The sequence below is a fragment of the Periophthalmus magnuspinnatus genome, chromosome 3 (genome assembly GCF_009829125.3).
Source record: "Periophthalmus magnuspinnatus isolate fPerMag1 chromosome 3, fPerMag1.2.pri, whole genome shotgun sequence".
NCBI lineage: Eukaryota > Metazoa > Chordata > Actinopteri > Gobiiformes > Gobiidae > Periophthalmus > Periophthalmus magnuspinnatus.
In genome coordinates, this window is record NC_047128.1 from 32,544,695 (window position 1) to 32,564,491 (window position 19,797).

The 19,797-nt window shown below is 37.8% G+C and overlaps 1 protein-coding gene across 1 annotated transcript in view; it reads left to right on the forward strand.

The window, feature by feature from the left end:
- smyd3 (SET and MYND domain containing 3) overlaps positions 1-16,640 on the forward strand; it is a 46,990-nt gene extending 30,350 nt beyond the window's left edge. The window contains exons 6-12 of the mRNA XM_033984643.2: positions 5,872-5,939; positions 9,494-9,596; positions 9,700-9,810; positions 11,228-11,315; positions 11,493-11,667; positions 16,237-16,345; positions 16,426-16,640. Coding sequence (XP_033840534.1) covers positions 5,872-5,939; positions 9,494-9,596; positions 9,700-9,810; positions 11,228-11,315; positions 11,493-11,667; positions 16,237-16,345; positions 16,426-16,530 — 759 coding nt within the window. The 3' untranslated portion in view covers positions 16,531-16,640. The remainder of the gene's footprint in view (positions 1-5,871; positions 5,940-9,493; positions 9,597-9,699; positions 9,811-11,227; positions 11,316-11,492; positions 11,668-16,236; positions 16,346-16,425) is intronic.
- Positions 16,641-19,797: the final 3,157 nt, after the last annotated feature.

Sequence of the window (19,797 nt, forward strand, 5' to 3'; positions counted from 1 at the left end):
GAAAACCAGCACCGTTCTGTGAAGCTCTAGCGAGCGCAGATTGTATGAATATAATCAGACTTTTTCACTCATAGGTCAACATTAATATTAATTACAGTTTGTTTGATGATTATTCTGTCTTCTTTCCTCTCCTTTGTCTCTGAGTTTAAATGTTTCCCTGTTGGGAGATAAGTCATAAATATTTGATCAAAGTGTTTTCTGACTTGAATGGTTGTGACATTTAAGTGCACCGGATTCCCTCTGTTGTATTTCCTGGATTGACAGTATTTGAATCGTTTCCAACAACAAAAACACGACGCATGTAGCAACACATTTCATCTATATGACAGGGCCAAGCTAACCAGCCCTATGGCACGGCTTGGGCATGACAGGACCCCCGGCTTTGTTCAGTGGCCAGACCCCCAGTCGTTCACCACAATCATTTGATCTGTTTTGACTCCATCATATAACACAAATACACAGTATACGGCACCATTTCAGATGAATGTGACTGAAGGTTACCCGTAGAGCTGTAGTTAAAGGGGTGTTTTTATACAGAGGGATGTCAGTGTGGTATCTCTTGAGCCAGATTCATACCCTACCATCAGATTTGTTTATTTCAGTGACACATGTAAAACAAAAAGAGCTATTTTTTTTTATTTTCTTGCCACAATGGTTTCTATATGGACAGACCATCTGTGTCCCTGATCGGCTAATCCACGTGTCCGCACTTCTGAACTCGAGAAGATTCACCGAACCAGTTTCACAGTCTGCTCCCACCTGCTGCTGCTGTTCATCAATCTCCAATTCAGCTTTAATCTAAATCCAATCAACAGAAATATTGTGAGTGACAAACAATCAGATGAACCAATCAATACAGACACAATAGAAAGAGGAACCCTTCCAGGCAAGAATACACACTACGCTTTTGTGCAGTATCCATGTGGGGTATCAGCCTGACTTGAAACCGTATCAAAATTATCCCTTAATTTTCCCATTTACTAGGACACTAGGATATACACTAGGACATAAATGGAAAAATAAGAGATAATTGCCTTGTTATGTTCAAACTATAGTTTAGGGTATAGTTAATTGTGCTCCAGTAGTTGATTTCTGTTCTATAGTCTTCCCTGTGAGGCTGGAGGTTACCTGGATTCTTCATTAATCAGTTAATGAGTTAATGCAGAAAATGTGCCAATAGAACATCCTTTTTTTTTTTTTTTTTTTGATAAAATATCTCTAGAAATGAGTAAATGGCAGTGAAGAGCCCTGTTCAACACAGAGTACCGTAGCTAAAAATAACCAGGTAATCTGTGACAGGAATTCCTATGATTTTAAAGAAAGTGGTCATCACCATGGTTACTGATGGAGCATTGTACAGTAGCCTTTTAGACCTGTATCCAATGAACAAATCTGCTTTTAATGGTTTCTACAAGAGCTGTAACTAAACCTGTGGAGAGATCACTGAGGGACATTTGAAACAGGAATTTAGGCTGGGGCTGTTCTTGAGTTTTAACATAGGAGAAGCGTATTTACCACCATTATTGGATCTGGAGACGCGAATCCTTCAGACACTGTGACAGTGTCGTCCATTCCAATGTTGTCCAGTCACAGTCTGATCTCAGTCTCGCTATGCTTCCATTGTAGGGAGTATTATACGTCTGATGACACAGGCCAAGATAACAAGATCTGAGCCGGCAGTGAGTGCCTTCAGTCAGTCAATACAATAAATAATGACAATAAAACATTCATCTTATATAGTGCTGAAAGTCATTTTACAATTTCATGCATTATTTATTCACTCCATTCTTGGTGGTGATAAGCTACTATTGTATCTACTGTTGGCCCGGGGTAGATGGAAGCGAGGCTCCCAGTCTGCACCATGAGCCCATCCCACAATCACCATGGTGCCTGCTGTTGCATTGCTTTGTATTTTGTGCCAAGATATCTCTGGACTGCTAGTCTACAATCACCAGGCACTTCACATCTAAAGCAATCTCATGAATGGTTTCTTTATCACAATTTTGAGGATCAAGAATCCAGATTCCCTCCTCACTTGGCATCTGTCTACCTGCTGTGTTCACCTGTTTCCTCACAGAGGAAGCGGTCCAGAAAACGCAGAAAACATAGAGGTGTGTTAGTGAGAGTAAAGGTTTCTAGGAGGGCCAACTCTAAAATTATTCCTCTCCTTACCACTCCTGGAAACCCAGCACTTCAAATATCACACGGATTATGGTGGATCTAGGCAGTGAGTCCAGCGCACCTAGACAGTGGCCTCTGTTACTTGCCGCTGGTCGTGGTTAGCCAAACCCAACAGTGTGGATTTGGGATGCCCCCAGTTGCTGTGCCGTAGCTCTACACAGGGTTCTGAGGATGTGACCCTCCACTTGGACCTTTTGAATGCTACATTGCTAGCTTATAAACAATTTCTCCTGGATGATATCTTCACTTTGCAAAAGCTGGATTTTATGTTGCTCACAGAGATATGGGTCCAAGCCAGTGAGTTTTTCTCATTCTCAGAACTTTTATCACCTGACTTTTTCTATCAGAACTCTTTGGATTACTTTCAGAGTTGGGGCCTATCAACAGGGGGCCTATGTAGAAATCCATCTACATCTGTCGGGAGGATCCAATCAACTTGTTTTCGAGTTTGGGGCTTCAGACTTTCACAGTAAGCCTTGGCACCCCGGTCCTGTGTATCCAAAGTTAAATAAAGATTTTATTCAGGACTTCACAGATCTCCTAACAGGCGTATTACTGCACTATGACAAGTTTTTGACTGTCAGGAATTTTAATATTCATGTCTATTGTGAATCCAGACCTCTGGTTCTTTGGTCTTGATGTAAATCTGATGGAGATTTGCAAAACGCACTTTTAGCACCATTTTGTTGTATTGTTCTCTATAGCTTTGCCTCAAATGTTGTTAAACTGTGCATCCCAGCATGGTGAGTGCGCACAATAAACTCTATGACTGCCTTTTTGTTTTCCGGTGCATTCTATGCATCTGAAACTATGAAAGAAGATATCTGGCAAAACACCACACCAGATGGTCTGCTCTCGTTCCAATGACACGGCGATGCAGTGGCTCCATTTAGACTAAAGCACATAAAGCCCATAGCACATCCTTGGCTTAATGAGAATACACGTGAGGTCAGGTGTGCATGTAGACGCACTGAGAGGAAATGGAAAGAAGAATATTTAGAGATAATTTTGTTGAATATCAGAAGGTTTAGTTAAAACTACTAAATGTAGTTTTGTATCTAATCTGGTGTCAACAAATTGCCTCAGATGCTTTTTAGTACTTTGAAGTACATATTGTATATATTTTGTTCAGTTGAAGTTGTTCTAAATGTGCTTTATAAATACAACTGAATTGAATTCACCAACATTCACACACCACTTTCATACTAGGCAATGTGGGTGAAGTGCCTTGCCTAAGGACACAACAACAGTTTTTATGCTGGAGCCCCACAAGGTCTCCTGATATTCACAATGGTCTTTCATCCAAGGCCCTGCTTAGATTCTGAGATCTGACAAGATCAGCCTTTGACAAGGCTTTTAGGCCACATAAGAAGGTTTGGCCACATGGAAAATGTATCCAGAATCCGTGTTTCTTTGGTAACAGCATACAGCCTTATCAATGTTCCAAAACTGATCATGTCCTGTCCCATTGGGTTTGGGCTGTGGAAAAAAAGTTGACTTGAAAGAAATTACAATTTTCATATGACTAAAATTAAATAATTAGATTTTTATCAGGCTGTAACAATGAAAAGGATTGATAGAAAATTTGAGGAGCTTGAAGGCCACGCTCGCATATCCATTTGCACTGTGGTGTTTGTGTCTTTGTGTTAGCATTAGAGATTCAGCAGGCATTTGCCATCCAGCGCTGCAGATGTGGATGTTCTGCTAAATTGATTCTCAACCCTCTTGAGGCCTGGCGAGCGTGAGTTTGTGTGCATGTGTGTTTGCATATGTGATAGAGTGTGTGTTGGTGTGACACAGGGATGTGTGCCCAGCTCCATGCCCTACCTTTTGCCTGTTTAAATTTACTCAACAATCTGTCGCCTCCCCCGTGCTTCACTCAAAAACATACCTAATGCCCCGTGTGTGTAGTGCCACGTCGATCATACTAAACTGCAGTGAAGTCTGCGAATACTGATTTGTAAGAAACAAACAATATCATCATCATTTGGTATTTTTTCTATAATGTTGTTTTTGTCACAAAAGATACAATTAAATGCGCATACCAAATCTCTCTCATTACAAATGCAATTTAACTCATATTAAGTCCTGTAACTTAACAATATGTGCTGTTTGTGAATATCCCATGTCAAAGAAAGGTCATGTGATGTTATGAAAATTCTTTCTTTAAGCCACTACTGGAGGGAAGGTCATCTGATTTAAACCTGTGTGAGAAATATTTTCAAATATGGTTGTAGTGTTGCCATGATACTAAAAATTACAATTTTCATTTTGATACAAGGTAAAGGCTTAATGCCAATTTCAATACAAGAGTGATAATGAAACACTTCTTTTGAATAGCCTACACAATATGATATTTGTGTGCAATAGAATGTCATTTTCAACTCAAAATTTGTGTAGTTTGTTTAATATTACCATCTGCTCTACTACTTTTCTTACTAGATTTAATATTAAGTTGTATTTTGAGGGTTTTTTTTTTTTTTTCTCAACCCTACCGTTTTGTGGGTATAGATCTCGTGAGGAAATCCAAAACTAATTTAAATTATATTGCTACTTTTAATTGGAATATTCTAAATTGGAATCAGAAAAAAACAAAACATTCATTTTTCCACGCTTAATAACTGTGCAGTGACAGACAGCTGTTCACACACTTGATGCATTGTAATTTGTTTGACATCTCCCTATATGAGAAACGTATCTGTTCCATGTTTTATAACGGCTCTTATGGCAGACATGATGGATGCTGATGAGCACGACTGAATTACAATGACCTAGAGTGTGAAATGAACAGACTGACTCAATGCATTGTGTATGAGATTCAGCACTGGGGAGATTTTACCATAGATTTAGTTTGTAATATGTTTCCTCCTGTCATTTAAATCCTTTGTTTTCCCAGGAGGCCTCATCTCTAATGGTGTTTATTAGAGTGAGGATTCAAATGAAATCATTGCGTTGGTGCAGTGATTTTTAGCCGGATGGAAAACATCTGTCTGCTACTCCCCTTTAAAGCTTGGCATCCATCTTTGCGCCAGTAGATCCCTTGTCTTCTTAATGTGACATGTGAATACTGATGCTCCCTGCAGTTATAGTTATTTATCTACTCACACACATTTTCCCACAAACACTCTTGTTTACAGCAGCTGGACCACCTCAGTTATAAACACTTCAAACATGCTGGCTTTTTAGTTCCTTCATTTTTACTTGGTCCTCTGTTAAAAAGTATGTTATGTCTTGTTTATTTAAGCTCTCCCATCTTCTTCCTTTAAAACAACTCTTACATTTGCTTTTTCATCCAAAATATTTGTGCACCAAAATAACATTTTAAATGCAAGTTATTTGCACTTTTTAAATATTCTTAATTAATCTCTAAAGCTACTTTCTTGTCAGTTTTTCTAAACTGGTAGCGGCCGTCCAAGTGAGTTTGCTTTGAGGTTTAATGAGAGAGAGGTCCAATAGCATTCAGTCTTAACATGTAAAGGAAGAAAAAATAAGCGATTAAGATCAATTGGATTCAAAGTCAGAGGTCTGTTACCAACATTTCCCAAAAGTTTTAATTCAACAAGGACATTATAATGTACGTCTTTACAGTTTAGTTTACACAGCATTTACATAAAATGTAACTGAGAACACATTTTGACAGCTATTATAAATTATATAAATAACTGTTTGTTTTCTGTCTTCTTTTTTCAGGTGATTTGCAATTGTTTCACCATCAGTGATGGGGAGCTGCAGGAGATTGGAGTGGGCCTGTATCCAAGGTAACACATAAACAAACCTGAGCATCAAACAACCTCATTCATTTCAATCAGCCTCAAAGTTTTTGCTTTATGTAAAAAGATTAAAGTTTATGGTTTACTATAAAAACAGCGCATTTAAATATAGTTTTGGAGATCTCTCACAGATCACTGAGATCAGCGCAGCCTAGACAGTCCCACCTTCTCCTAATGTTCACTTTGAAAGTCAGACGCACTCCCCTCATTGCTGTCCTGACACGTCTTTGAAGTAAGAGGGAGTGATGGGGAAAGGCAAAGAAATGTGTTGTGAAGCAGTAAATAGAAGATAAATCTTGACAGAATATTTTAAGAGTGTTTGGGGAGGATAGAGGGTGCCACTGACTCCTAATAAAATGTATTTCTTGTGTAGTGTAGGACTGATCCCGGCAGCGCAGTGATCCCTGTTTTGAGATCTGGCTGAGCGGGGCTGGGGTCTGGGCCTGTCGGAGCACATGCTGTTATTGTTCATAACGGCGTGCGTAGTCACAGTTTATCTGAGTTTGTCTGTGGAGGGATGTCACATAATCAAATGATTCTGAATGATGTGTCACTGTACAGGGCCATCTGTGTCATAATTCATCCATAAGTAATACTCTGTTCACAGGACGCTCTGGGTGGATTCATATTTTGGGTTGCTTAGCAACCGCAGTTTAGCCAAGAGATGGGGGGATGCTGCGATGGGAATATACCCTTGTTTTATATGCCACAGCTGAATATCTCACAGTGTGTTTTAACTTTTTACACAAACTCCAGTTATTTATTGGAGGTATGAAATGGAAATACTAAATTGTAATTTGTATGATTTATAAAGAGTGTGATTGTTAATTGACTGGTCATTTCTGTGTAACAAATTATTACTAAAAGCTGGGATGTTTTCACACATACTTTTTTGGGTTCGTTACACTTTTAAAAAGATGCCACGACACACCATTCACTATAAACATTATCAAGGAAAGAGGAGAAGAGAAAAAGATGTGTAAATAACCACAGGGTTTGCATTAGTGATCATTGTGGTGTCTTTTCTGGTGCAAATGTGTTTTTATTACATTCATTAACAACGTGAATCAGTTAACTGAACTCAAATTGGATTTTTATTTTTCCAAAGCACACCTGGCAATCCCTTACGGCGCACAGGTTTAAAATCAGACCAACAGTTTGTGCAAGTTTGTGCATCCCTGTCTTACACACTTGTCATTGTAGTTTGAGCAACAGTTAGATTAAGATAGTGTGGAGCAGTTTAATAGTGCACAGTGTGATTGGGTTAATTAATCTAATTAGTATGCAAATGAGCAGCTCTCCATCAGATAAAAGTGTCGTTTAGAGGTTTGATTTCTACTTGATATTCAACCTGCACCGTATCTGCTCTACAACAAAGACCGGAGGTTGGCAAACACACTCCATCTCTATCTGCTGTGTCCAATCTCTATGAACATGATAAATAAGGATATGATAAATGAGAGAGGCACTAAAGGCTGGCAAAACACACAGAGCTCTTCAGGATTAGCCAAGTGAAGCGTGCACTACGACTAGCTGTTTTCTGTGGTTACTCGAGTCCTTTTTAAATAAGTCATTTCAGTAGATACACTCCTTTATATCTTCTTTGTGATTACTGGGCTTGTGACTTAAAATATTCAGTTTCGTGGCAGTGAGTGCTCAATTCCTAACAAAATATGTGATTTGAAATGTATTGCTGGGTTTTATATAACATCACAACATTCTACTGGCCAACATTATACAATACAGGTAGAGGGGGAGTTACAATTTGTAGTGTTAATATGAAGATTATAGTTACGATGCAATAAGTTCTGGGGTCAAGTCACTAATAGAAATGATCAGGTTCAACATTTGTGAATTTACTTTTTAGATATTTCATGGCAAATGCAAGGCAAGTTTATTTGTATAGCACAATTCCTACACAAAGTAATTCAAAATGCTTTACAGAATAAGAAAGACTTTAAAATCACACAAAACAAAACATAAATAATCACAAATAATCATCATAAAATTAACATTAAAACAGAAGAGTGCAGAAGAAAAACCTTTCAGTCGTATGCACAGCTAAACAGAACTGTTTTGAGCCTGGATTTAAACATTGTCAAAGTACAATATAATCAATAGGGAACTCTGTCTCTTGCCCCCTCTTCTGGGAGTATGACATGATCGCATTATAGAGTCTGAAAACCACCAATTCTTTTACTGGTTCCTATTGATAGAACAGAAAAATGTTCAGATATTCAACCTTATATTTTTTTCTCTTAGTGACTAGACCCTTAAACTTACTATATTATGACAAAAATAAACAATCGTGCTTTTACCCGCCTTCCATATCCAGCATATTGAGGATTGTGATGTTCTCAGAAACCCAGACATCTGAAATTTGGACATTGTGAACTTTTAGAAAAGCCTCGCCAAAATTCAAATCCTTGTTGTACTACAATTGAGTCTGTAAGTCTATGCTAAGTGACACATAATTTGACAAAACATCTGCTCTCATTTTATCAGACTGTGCTCGCAAATAGCTGCATTTGCATGATTGTTTAACTTCTTCAGAGTGTCCCAGTTTGTCATGCTCAACAAGTAGGTACAGAATCCCCTCATCCCCGTGTTTAACCCTTTGACAGCCGCACAGATGAGTGATAAAGACGTAAACATGGCTGTCACTTTGCCGGTGCCGCTGGAATGGACTCCGGTCTTAAGGGATCTAGTGTAGGGATTTCGCTCCTCGTGTGTTGTCTTTCCTTCCAGAAATATGTGGATGCCAATTACCATTTCTGTCGGCTCTGGCCTGTGTAAAAAGCCCTGAAGAATTGGACATGCGGAAAATGTATTTGTTGAATTTTTTTTTTTACTTTGCTGAGATGCTGCAGCAGCTTGAGTCGAGTTGTTTGACGTTCTTATCACTTTTATCTGTGGACTTCTGTAAACAATGTAGATCTGAGTTGAGATGTTGACTGTTTCTGAATAATGTAGGACTGAAAAGAAATGTTTTTACCCAAAGGTATTCCTCATCTATCTCTCCTTCCTTATTGTAAGTCTTTTATAGAATAGATGTACTGTCAGATAAATAACAATGAAATACAGTTTGACATGTAGCAGCAATAAAGAACTTTTAAAAAACATTTTATTCATGTGAAGGTTTATGGAAATATGTTGGAGGTATGAATGAAACCAGAACTTATTGTAAAGGTGATTATTGGCTGGGTGAGAACACACTTTGTTTTGTTTTGTTTCGAAGGACAAGAGCGAGCACGGTTCAACAATAAAATGTGTTACAGATGTATCAACATAACATTTATTACAAAAATATTGATCAAACATGAAAATAAAAATGCCCAAAATGGTTAAAAGTCCATGGATAAAACACTAAGTAAACTAACAAACTAAAAAATTAGCTGGGCTGATAAAAACATGAAGGCACGCTTTGCAAAATAAAACAGAAAACACACAATAAAAACATACACTTCAAAATAAAAGCCTAAAACCTTGCCATTACATTCATATTGTTTCATATTATTTTTATTTTGTTTTTTTCCTACTAGTTTATCTTTATTAAATCATGACTGTGGACCAAACTGCGTGATGGTGTTTGAAGGAACCAAACTCCATCTCAGAGCTGTTAAAGACATCAAGTCCGGCGATGAGGTTTGGCAGCTTAATAAATTACTTATTACTTGTACAAAAACATATTTCACTTTTACTGTACTATTAAGTATTGTGTGCAAATAATTCCTGTTCCCGTTGTCAGCTCACTGTAAGTTATATCGATTCATTGGAGCTTGTGGATGTTCGTCGGAAACAACTTGAAGAGCAGTACCATTTCACCTGCACTTGTCACAGATGCAACTCTAGAGACAAGGTATGATCTGATTATTTATACACAGATATATACATAATACAACTACTTTAATACCACAATATGAAAAGCAATACCAGAATTTAACTACATTGCCACATCACTGGACACATGCAGAGTATATTTTCTTTAAGTCTAATTATTATCTTATTTTAATGCAGATGTTTTGCAGGCAGACATATTTGCATAATAACTCAAAGTGTGCAATATTAAAAGTAAGGCAGCGGTTTTGTTGCTGTGAAATATAATTGGACATTATAATCACACTCTTGGAGCTTGTAATTATTTTTCTTACAGTGAGAACAGTGTAATATACTTTCAAAATGAAATTGGAGCCTTGCAGTGGGGTCATAAATTCAATTATTGTACCTATATTACTCATCTGTCGAGCTAAGATTTAGTGATGAAATGCAACATTTACAACAATGTCCAGTGGCTTTGAGGATTTCTTCATCTTAAAACCTTTAACTTTTCCGGTGCAGGGTTTTTTAACCTGCCTGACGCCTAGAATACCTATCTATACGAAGATAAGCAGACGATACCAATGCACTGATACCAGGCCAAGTTACAGGTGCATTTTTAAGAAGTTGTTATTCTTAATTGAATGTGATAGACCTCTTAATGCCATACTGTGGGCAATGACATCTTCATGGACCCTCCACTAGAAGTTATATAGTCCAAGTTTTTATAGTCTATAGGATTTGCAGCTTTACTCTGTCTTAACACTACAGTCGGTTTCCACTTCAGGCATCAGAAGCATTGAAAGGTGGATTTCAGGTGACTTTTCACAGGCCAGCACACACAGACATGTTGACTTAGACACTGTACCACGGCCTTAGATGTTACACTATAGGTTTCTCCATTTGCTCTTGTGCGTTTCCCTCCCAGCGGCTCTTATCGCCTGCTCCCCTCTCCTTCCCGTGTGTCTGTCACGCTCCGCCTCTCCACAACCCCCCACGACTCTTCTGTATCCCAACATGAAAACTGAAAAATGAGAAATATTATCTTGTCTTTTTCCCGCTGTCTGTGTTCTTCCAGCTTTAGTGGCTACAGTTAAAATGGAGCTGGCTTATGGTTTTGTTTTAGCTTTGGTCAGGACAGATACACCATTGTTGTTCAGTCTTTGTTATTAAGGGGATAATAGATGACAAAGGGTTATGACCTTATGCCGTCAAAGTAAAAGACTACCACTTAAGTCCAACATGTTCTGGCAAGTAGCAAAAAACAACTCTTACCTTGTGGACCATTATTAGCGACTCTGAGATGGTCTGTTGTGATACTTAATGGGAGTAAGTTGCGTTATTGTTTCTTATCTACTGTGCAACTTATCATAATCAAGTTTGCTCACGTTGCCTCATGAATTTTTTATTATGATTATACAGTTTTACTATAAACCTGTGTTGTTTTGTTCTCTGTCCAGGATGTAATCATGTTGTCCGGTGAAGAAGCAGCATGGCGTCTGTTTAAAGACGCTATGCCCAGACTGGATGGACTGAGGGCAGAGTCAAGTATCCTTTCAATATTGACTTTTCAACTGCTTAAAAAACAAGAGATATTTAAGAGTCATTTTCAATAGTTATTCAATCGTCACATAATTCGCTCTTGAGTTTCTGTGCATTCATTTATAATTTCATATTCAAAATTACATGTGTTAGTCTGTTGCCTTTCCTTATGTTTTTCTACAGACTGGCAGGAGCTTTTGAATCTGTGTAAACGTTCACTGTCCACAGCAGGTGACGACGTTCCCGATGAAAACCTGTACAAACTCAAAATGATGGACGCAGCTGTAGACGCCTGTGTTCAGCTTGGACTGTGGGGAGAAGCGTTAGCATTTGGGCTGAGGACACTTCCAGTTTATAGGTACACATGACACAAGTTTGAGTAGCATAATGTTCTCTTAAAGTCCAGGACACTCTTATAATCTTGAAGCATACCTCAGAATATACTCACACATATAAGTTGGTAGTTATTAAAAAGCTGTTTTGTTTTAGCCAAGATAATTGTAGCTTTTTGAGTTTGAATTCCCAGAGGAGGTGTTTATTTAAAGGGCTCATATTACACTATTTTCTGTTCTATGTTATAATGTCATTTCCTCATCACAAGCAGACCTGGAGTTGTGTTTTGTTCACACGTTTAACACACCAAATCCTGCATATTTAGGCAGAACAGACAGAAAAAACTCTACTACACTCCACGTTGTGATGTCACGTGGTAATACAGGAAGTGCTCCACTGCGTTTTTAAACTCCATACTCCTTAACTAGAATCATTTGGATGATTTCTGTCCTGGAGTTGCAAGTCTCTGCTGAACTAAAGGTAAAAGGAGCTGGTAACCCTTTAAGGACTGAGCACATTATAGAACATTATAGCTCGCCTAGACTTTTATTTATTTTTTTTCCCATAAAAATCATGTTAAAGGAAGTATCGGCATCTACCTTTTTTTCACAGAACTTCCTCTATTTTACATATCCATCCTTATTTTTCCTTTGCTGCATCGAATAACTGACTTGCGCTCTGATTGGCCATCTTCAAGGGACAACGTAAGCACATTACTGTAATGACAGTAACAAATTTAAAGGGCCCCATGCCTTTGCTTTGAGATGCCGTTTGAATTTACATGAGAGCGCAATTCATTGCGGAGTTACGGCAGTGGAAAAGCCTTACTGCAAGTCTGTTAGTGGTGATAGCATCTGACGCTATAGGGTTAACTTGAAAACTACCGCTTCGTGACATCACAAGGTGGAACAGAGCACTTTGAGCTTTGGATATAGACACAGCCTATTAATAAAGTGTTACTCAAACATGTGTGAATGAAACAAAACACAACTCCAGGTCTGTTTTTGAGGAGGTAAAAATGTTCTAACATGGCTAAAACCTCACAAGAGTTGATTCTGTTTAATATAGGACCTTTAAGGAATAATGCAATAATGGGCTGTACGTTCTTGCAAAGTGGTAAATTGTCAAATGCATTTTTAAACATACATGCTGCAGGGATGTGCACTTCATCAAATTTTAATCAAGATGCAATCATTTCTAATCATTAATCATATACTTGTGACTTTTTAACAGAGAGGTCCACACCCAGTTCTCTGTCAGTGAAAGTGTATAGTTTAGAGTAGAGTTCAGATTTTGGAGGAAGAAACTTAATTTTTTTTGTGTTAAATGACAGTGATTAAAAAGTCGTCTTGTTTTTGTTCAGGGAATTGCAATTGAGAGACGTTTTCTTTCATTTTAATGAGTCAAAAGACAAACTAAAATTGAAATGAAAATTGAGATTGATTAATACTTAGAAAAACATGTCATTCATTTGTTTTTGTCATCGCTCTGCCCTAACATGCCTGTAAAATATTCCAAGTTCCTGACTTCATTCTCACCTAGAATCTAACAACTCCTGCAAACTAACACAATAAAATGAACTAAATCAAGCCACAAGATGCCAAATAATCAAGGTCAAGGAGTATGTCTGTGAGGTAAACTGAAATAAATATTTTTTACAGCATAATAGAGTCAAGTAAATGTGAAAATAGGATTCTTGCGAGTGTTTATAAGTGTAAGCTAGTGTGAGGGTTAGAGAACTTACCGATAGAGTAGTTAAGAGTGAGAGAAACTAGAAAATTGGGCAAGACCGTTGAATACGTGTTGTGAGTGAAAAGTCTCTGTATCAAAGGTGTCTGAGTGGACGGACTGCGTGAAAAAAGGCGTTGCTAAACTGATATTGAGGTGAGCGCTGAGGAGTGAAGCGAGTGTGGGAGATAAGGGTGGGAGGAGGAGGAGGACGTGGGTATTATTCATCAGTCTTCCTCTGGGCTCTTCAGATCTTCAGCAGAGAGAGAGATCGCTGCTGGAGACTTGTACTTAACTCATTCCTTATTCTTTTCTTCTCCCACTCTCTTCAACAGTTATTTTCCAGTCCTTCTCTCGCAGTTTGTGAAGTATTAGTGTGGCTCTTACACCTGCTGCAGACTGCTCCATATACACAGAGCTTATTGGGTGAAACCATGCCAAACACATTCCAATGCACACATACAGTATATTCATGAATACATCAGTGTTTTCACGCCTGCAGGAACACGCGTAGAGAGGTGTCTGAGGACATTTGCCTGTGCACTGACTACATGTCTTAGTCTCACACATTTATTTGATCTGAAGTGGTGATTTTTTCCCATAGTCCAATATTATTTCCACTTATGAAAGGTGAGTAGTTGGTGGATTAGTAACTTAAACAATAATTTGCATAAGATCTCAAACTGTCAGCCACTGTGTCCATCTACAAATCCTGAAACCTGGTGAAACGGCTCTATTTTTTCAGCAGGAGGAGTCAGCTGTGGTTGGCTGCGTTAGAAATTCATCATCTAAACAATATGGACGATAGAGTGGATTCTTTATGTGCCTACGATGTATTGTTTTGTGCCCTGAATATGAAAATACTCTGACTAGATCTGGCCACTGTACAGAAGGATAAGGGTTATTCTTAGAAGAAGATGTCCTATTGTGTCTTATTTGTGTTTGTAGTTTTGACAAGGATTTCTACTGCAGTGAATCTAGCTCTTATCTTAAATACAGTATGGGTAGACCTGTCACGATAATGACCATATCCACTTATTATTTATTATATGAAAGCTGGAACAATATATTTTGGGCTCAGTGTTTATCGTTTGCACAATTTCTTTGCAAAACTGGGGAGATTTTTGCTATTTTTATGCAGTAATGTAAGATTTGAGCTGTAGAGGCTGAATAAATATCTTCTGTGGATAGTTATTAGTTCATTCTGATATTTATTTGTTGCTGCTCAGGACTTTTAATGATACAGTATATTTAAAAACGGGTTTACTGGGATTATCCTGCTTTGTGTCAATGGAATAAAGTAGTTTCAATATTATGGTTTATTGCAATATTTCTCTGTACCGGAATATCATGCTTCAAAATGTGTTATCATAAGTTAAGTATAGGGTCAAATGTACATTATTTTTAGCTGTGCAGTTGTTTAAAGATGTTTACTGGTTGTTTTTTATGCACAAAATAACTTGTTCTACCAAGTACATGGATATTTTTTAAGTTTATTCCCTTGGTAAAAGGCAGTAGAACTCGAGCAGCAAGTTAATTTTATGTAAATTGTGATGTTAGGCTTTACACAAACTAAAATATAATTAGTAAGGTCTCTGTGTGTTTGTATTAGGAGTGAAGTCACAAGCTCACTAATTAAATCAATATTATACGTTATTATTCATGTAGGGATAATGTTGGGTATTTGAAGTTCCTATTAGATGACTTTGAATCTTGGTTTTCTTGTAATTATAAGTGAATACATTATAAGTAGATACTGTTTGAACAAATAGCTTATTAGTATTAAGAGGAAAATATAAATGTAAAATGGTTGCAGTGGTTTCAAGAGGTTAATTAACTTGAACTTGGACAAAGTAGTCAAAACGTTTATAAATTAATGACTTGGGTCATAGCGTTGCTCTTTTCCCTTGAATCCTTGCATAGTTTTTGTTTACATTAAACTGAAGTGAGTGTGTTCAACAGCCTCTTGTGGTTTGTTTACGCTACATGGAATCTTGTAATTACTCCACCTTGAAAACTGAAGTGGTTTTACAAGAACCTATTATTTCTCATACATGTTTGAATATTTATGTCCCCGCCTCTCTTTGTGTACACAGCTTTTGTGGTCTGTGGAAGAAATGAGCTGGTCAAAAAAGGGGATGCTTTGAAATGAAGCCTGGCTTACAGTGCTTTGTCAGCAAGTGTTTAAAATGTCTGATAATGTGATATTAGTCATGTGGAAATCTGCAATCAGCATAACACACAAATGAGAACATAACTGTAAGCCACTGTGGTCAATCTTTGAATACATTTTCCCCTTTATAAGCCATAACATAGTGAGATGTGATGACTGTTGATTATGCAAAGCTTTTATGAGCTTTAAATAATACTACACACTCATCATTAGCTTACTAAAAGTTGTATTATGAGTAATGCTATATAGGCCTGCATTTAAAGTGTAAGTGCTCAGAAAACATCCATTTTTCACCAACCCCCTCGACTCCATCTCCGCCAACTGCTTTGTACTTTGTGATTGTATAAAAAGTCATACATATAGCATTCAAAAATATTCAGTACATTTTGCTCAAAAACAATAACACATAAATAAAAATCTTGTTGAAATGCCACAATGAAGAGCAAGTCAATGGACCCGTTTCTAATACTAGCCATTTTAGATCAATATTACAGATTACAAGGGTGATCTACTATGTTGTTGTATAATATAATATCAAGAACCAGAGCATATGTCTTCATTAATGTCAATGGTTTAAATGTACAACCCGCAGTTAACTATACAGTATACTGAAACTTGCATAATTGTTGTGTAACTTTTAATATAAATAGCGTATGTTTATTTCTTTATTTCTTTCTAATTTTTTTGTCACAGATTATACTTTCCTGATCCACATCCAGTCCATGGGGTGCAGTTGATGAGAGTCGGGAAACTGCAGCATTATCTTGAACACGTCACTGATGCTTTAGACACATTCAGACAGGTACAGTATTTTACTACACAAAGATACCACTTTTCATTTCAATTTAAACCAAACTTATCACGGTTTACTTTCTTTTTAAGGCTTTTGAAATCCTGAAAGTGACACACGGAGACACTCATCCTTTGACTTATGAGCTTAAAATGAAGATGGAGGAATGTCGCTGTGAATTAAATCAGTCACAATAAAAACAAAAACATTATTTAGTATTTCAAGCTTACTGAATGCTAGAGGAACATTTCTACTGCCGTTATATCAGCGCTGACAATATTTTAATAATAAAAATGTTACACTTGGCCTATCTCTTTACCCCTTTATTTGACAACAGATGCTACGTCTTAGAAAAGCATGTTTAAGTTGGTTTCAAGGCTGTATTTTAAGTTTAACTGTGTAGTCAGAGTGTGAGCCGAGAGCCCAGTGTCTCGTGCGCTTAATCTACACATGCCATCTGGCTGACTGATGTGTTGTCTGTAGTGTCACTGTGTGCTTGAATGCAGTTATGTTTTCTTTGTTAAGTCAGCCTCTCCAAACATCCATCTTTGCTCCGTACATATCCCTCACACAGATTTCCCACAGTAATCCCTGCTTTGCTCGGCTCCTGCGTTGGTGTGCGCCTGCCTTTTATAAGTACTGGCTGTCTGGCCTGGTATGCACTCCTGTGTTACACTCTCTCACAACTTCCCCATGGTAATCCCAAAGTTGTCCCGTCTGCAAACCGATGACACCATTTCCCCCTGTGTGCGCCTCTCCGGTTACAAGGGATTAAGGCTATATTAGGTTTGCTTTAGAGCTGCAAATGACAGGAGACTTTTTCTGACATTTCTTAACTATTAGTCACTGCCTTTACTAATATTTAACCTAGATTAATGCAGCACTTCTTTGTAAAATGTCAATATGCACTGTGTGTCCTTGGAGATAATGCTTTTTTACAATGTTCCATAGTCATGTCAATGTTCATGTGCAAACAGTTCATACCACCAGGCTAAAAAAACTAAAGAAAAATGCAAACTATAATGAAATAATGGAAGTTATCAGTTCAATTCCGTACTGTGGAACATTCAATACAAGGCCATAACATCACGCATTACCACCAGAAAGCTACACACACTGCACATAGAACATAGTATCTGCGTTATTTGGGCTTTGGGGAGTTTATTAGTGACACAGTGATAAAAATAATGGGATAATCAGGAAGAAATCAGGCAAAAAAATTAACCAAATCGTCATCGCAAACCAAGACACGCTGTTCTAGTGTTTTGCTTTATCAGAATGCTGGTTGTTTAGTAAAATTTATACCACCATTAGTGAGAATTACAATGTCTAACTGGCGTGCATTAATACACCACAGCAATGGGTAAACAAATGCTCAACTGCTGTGAGTAGAATGTAGGCAATGGCTTTATTTAAAACACTGAAATAACACATATTTTAGACATTTACAGACAGTGAACAGGTTTTTCACGTTCACATGTGAGACATTTCGGTTAGTAGCCATGGTATAAGCGCATTAAACAACTTGGAGCTGTGCGTCATGCAGTTTTAACACACTTTTAATGTGTTCTACGGCTACGGAATCTTATCTGTTAAATGTAATGTAACATGTGGTTTTATTAGTTTACATATTTTAGAGTTATTGATGGATACAGTATGGCACTGACAAACATTTGTGGTTGAGTATTTCCTGGAAGGCGTAGTCCTCAGTGTACTCTGAGTGAGATTGAATGGAGTCTGAATGAGTGGTGTGAGACTGTGTCCTGCCTGTTCACTGCTGCTCTGCTTCCATTACTCACTCGGTTTTCGTGAATGCCCCTCTCCTGTCCGGCCTCTTCCACCTCATAATGCCCATCAAATTAGATTTACCATCACTTACCCACAACTCCCTGCTCTCTCCACTGTTCGCCGCCTGTCAGTTCTTTTTTATAAATTAAATCCACTGCTGGCAGCCAATCACAGGGAGAATACCATGGAGCTTATTCAGTCTAGCCTTTACACAAGACACTTTCAATTTTCACTTCCAAAACCTTGCCCCTCTGTCGGCTTTAACTTTGTGTAAAAAGAGTAGCACATACAAGAATGAGTCATACACCAAAAAATCAATCTGCAAAGGGGTCATGCCATCATTATAATATAATTAGATTTTAATCTCTTATTAACCTCAGCTGAATGAAGGCTTCATTAGGAAACTCAACAAATGTACAGTCAAATGAATGCTCTTTTGTGTCCGTCAAAGTAAACTGTTTTAGGTCATTTTACTGTAGACAAGCAAGTGTTTCTGTTAAGTGGTCAGTTTGTATTTTTCTCTTAAAGCTCTCATTCATATAACTATAAGGTCCTATATATATAACTCTCAGTGTTATCTTGCTTCCATTATGAAGTCCAGTGTTTCCTGCAGGATTGATACTGCAGAAATAGCTGATATTATGAGCTTCTTTTAAGTGAAACAGATAAGTGAAATGCAGGAGAGATCCAGACATAGTTTTTTATTCAGGTTTAACACTCTCACTGCTCTTTTTCATCTCGGGATCTCATTTAAAGACACACTATGCCATTTTTCTGGTGGTGATACTCCTAACCCTTCTTATCTCTGTGTAGATGAGATTCCTTTGCTGGAATATTCCCTCATGTGGCATAAACGTATTTGTCTTGCATTTATACAATTTGAAACTGTTTTATTGCTCATTTATATCTTGAAAAGCAGGGTTATATCTTGTGAGGAGGGTTGCCTTTCCATAGATCTAACAAGTCACATGGCCTGCTTGTCATCATGGAGATAAGTTGCCGTATCAGGAGTACACTCATGTATTTTCTCTTTTTTCCAGTGAGATTAAAATGATTCTCCAGTGTGATATTTTATAATCCAATTGCTTGCTGTTCTGTATTATAACTTCTGCTTTTCCTGTTAACCCGTCTTCTGGCCGCTCCTTTTCACCAAATGCATTTTTCCTTTCTTGTCATACGTCCCCGATCTCCTCTTCTCTCCTCCCTGCTCTGCTCCTGGTTTTGGCAGTGTGCAATGATCAAAGCACACTCAGAGGGCATGGTATCACACTGAGACCTGCCTACAGCAAAAACACCAGGCATCACACCAACACAAAGGAGAGTGCACTCATCCAGACAATGAAATACTGTAAGGAGAATACAGATGTGGCCTTTGTACTTTGTGTTGCACCATTTTATTTGTATATTTCTGGACTTTGGAGAGAGCCACGCAGTTGGTGGGCAAGAGATTTCAGGAGAGTGGTTTGCAATATGTGACACATGTGAGTCACTGTGTTGTTATTGATACTTGAGCCAAATATTAAGTGAAAACTGAACAACAAATGTGAATATTTAAAGTGCGTTATCATAATGTAACTTCTCTGTTGGAGGATTGGCCACCTGCTTGTCTAAATTTGAGATGCAATTGCTGAAATGTTCCTACAATATGGCAGTAATCTGTTTTATCTATCTTGCAT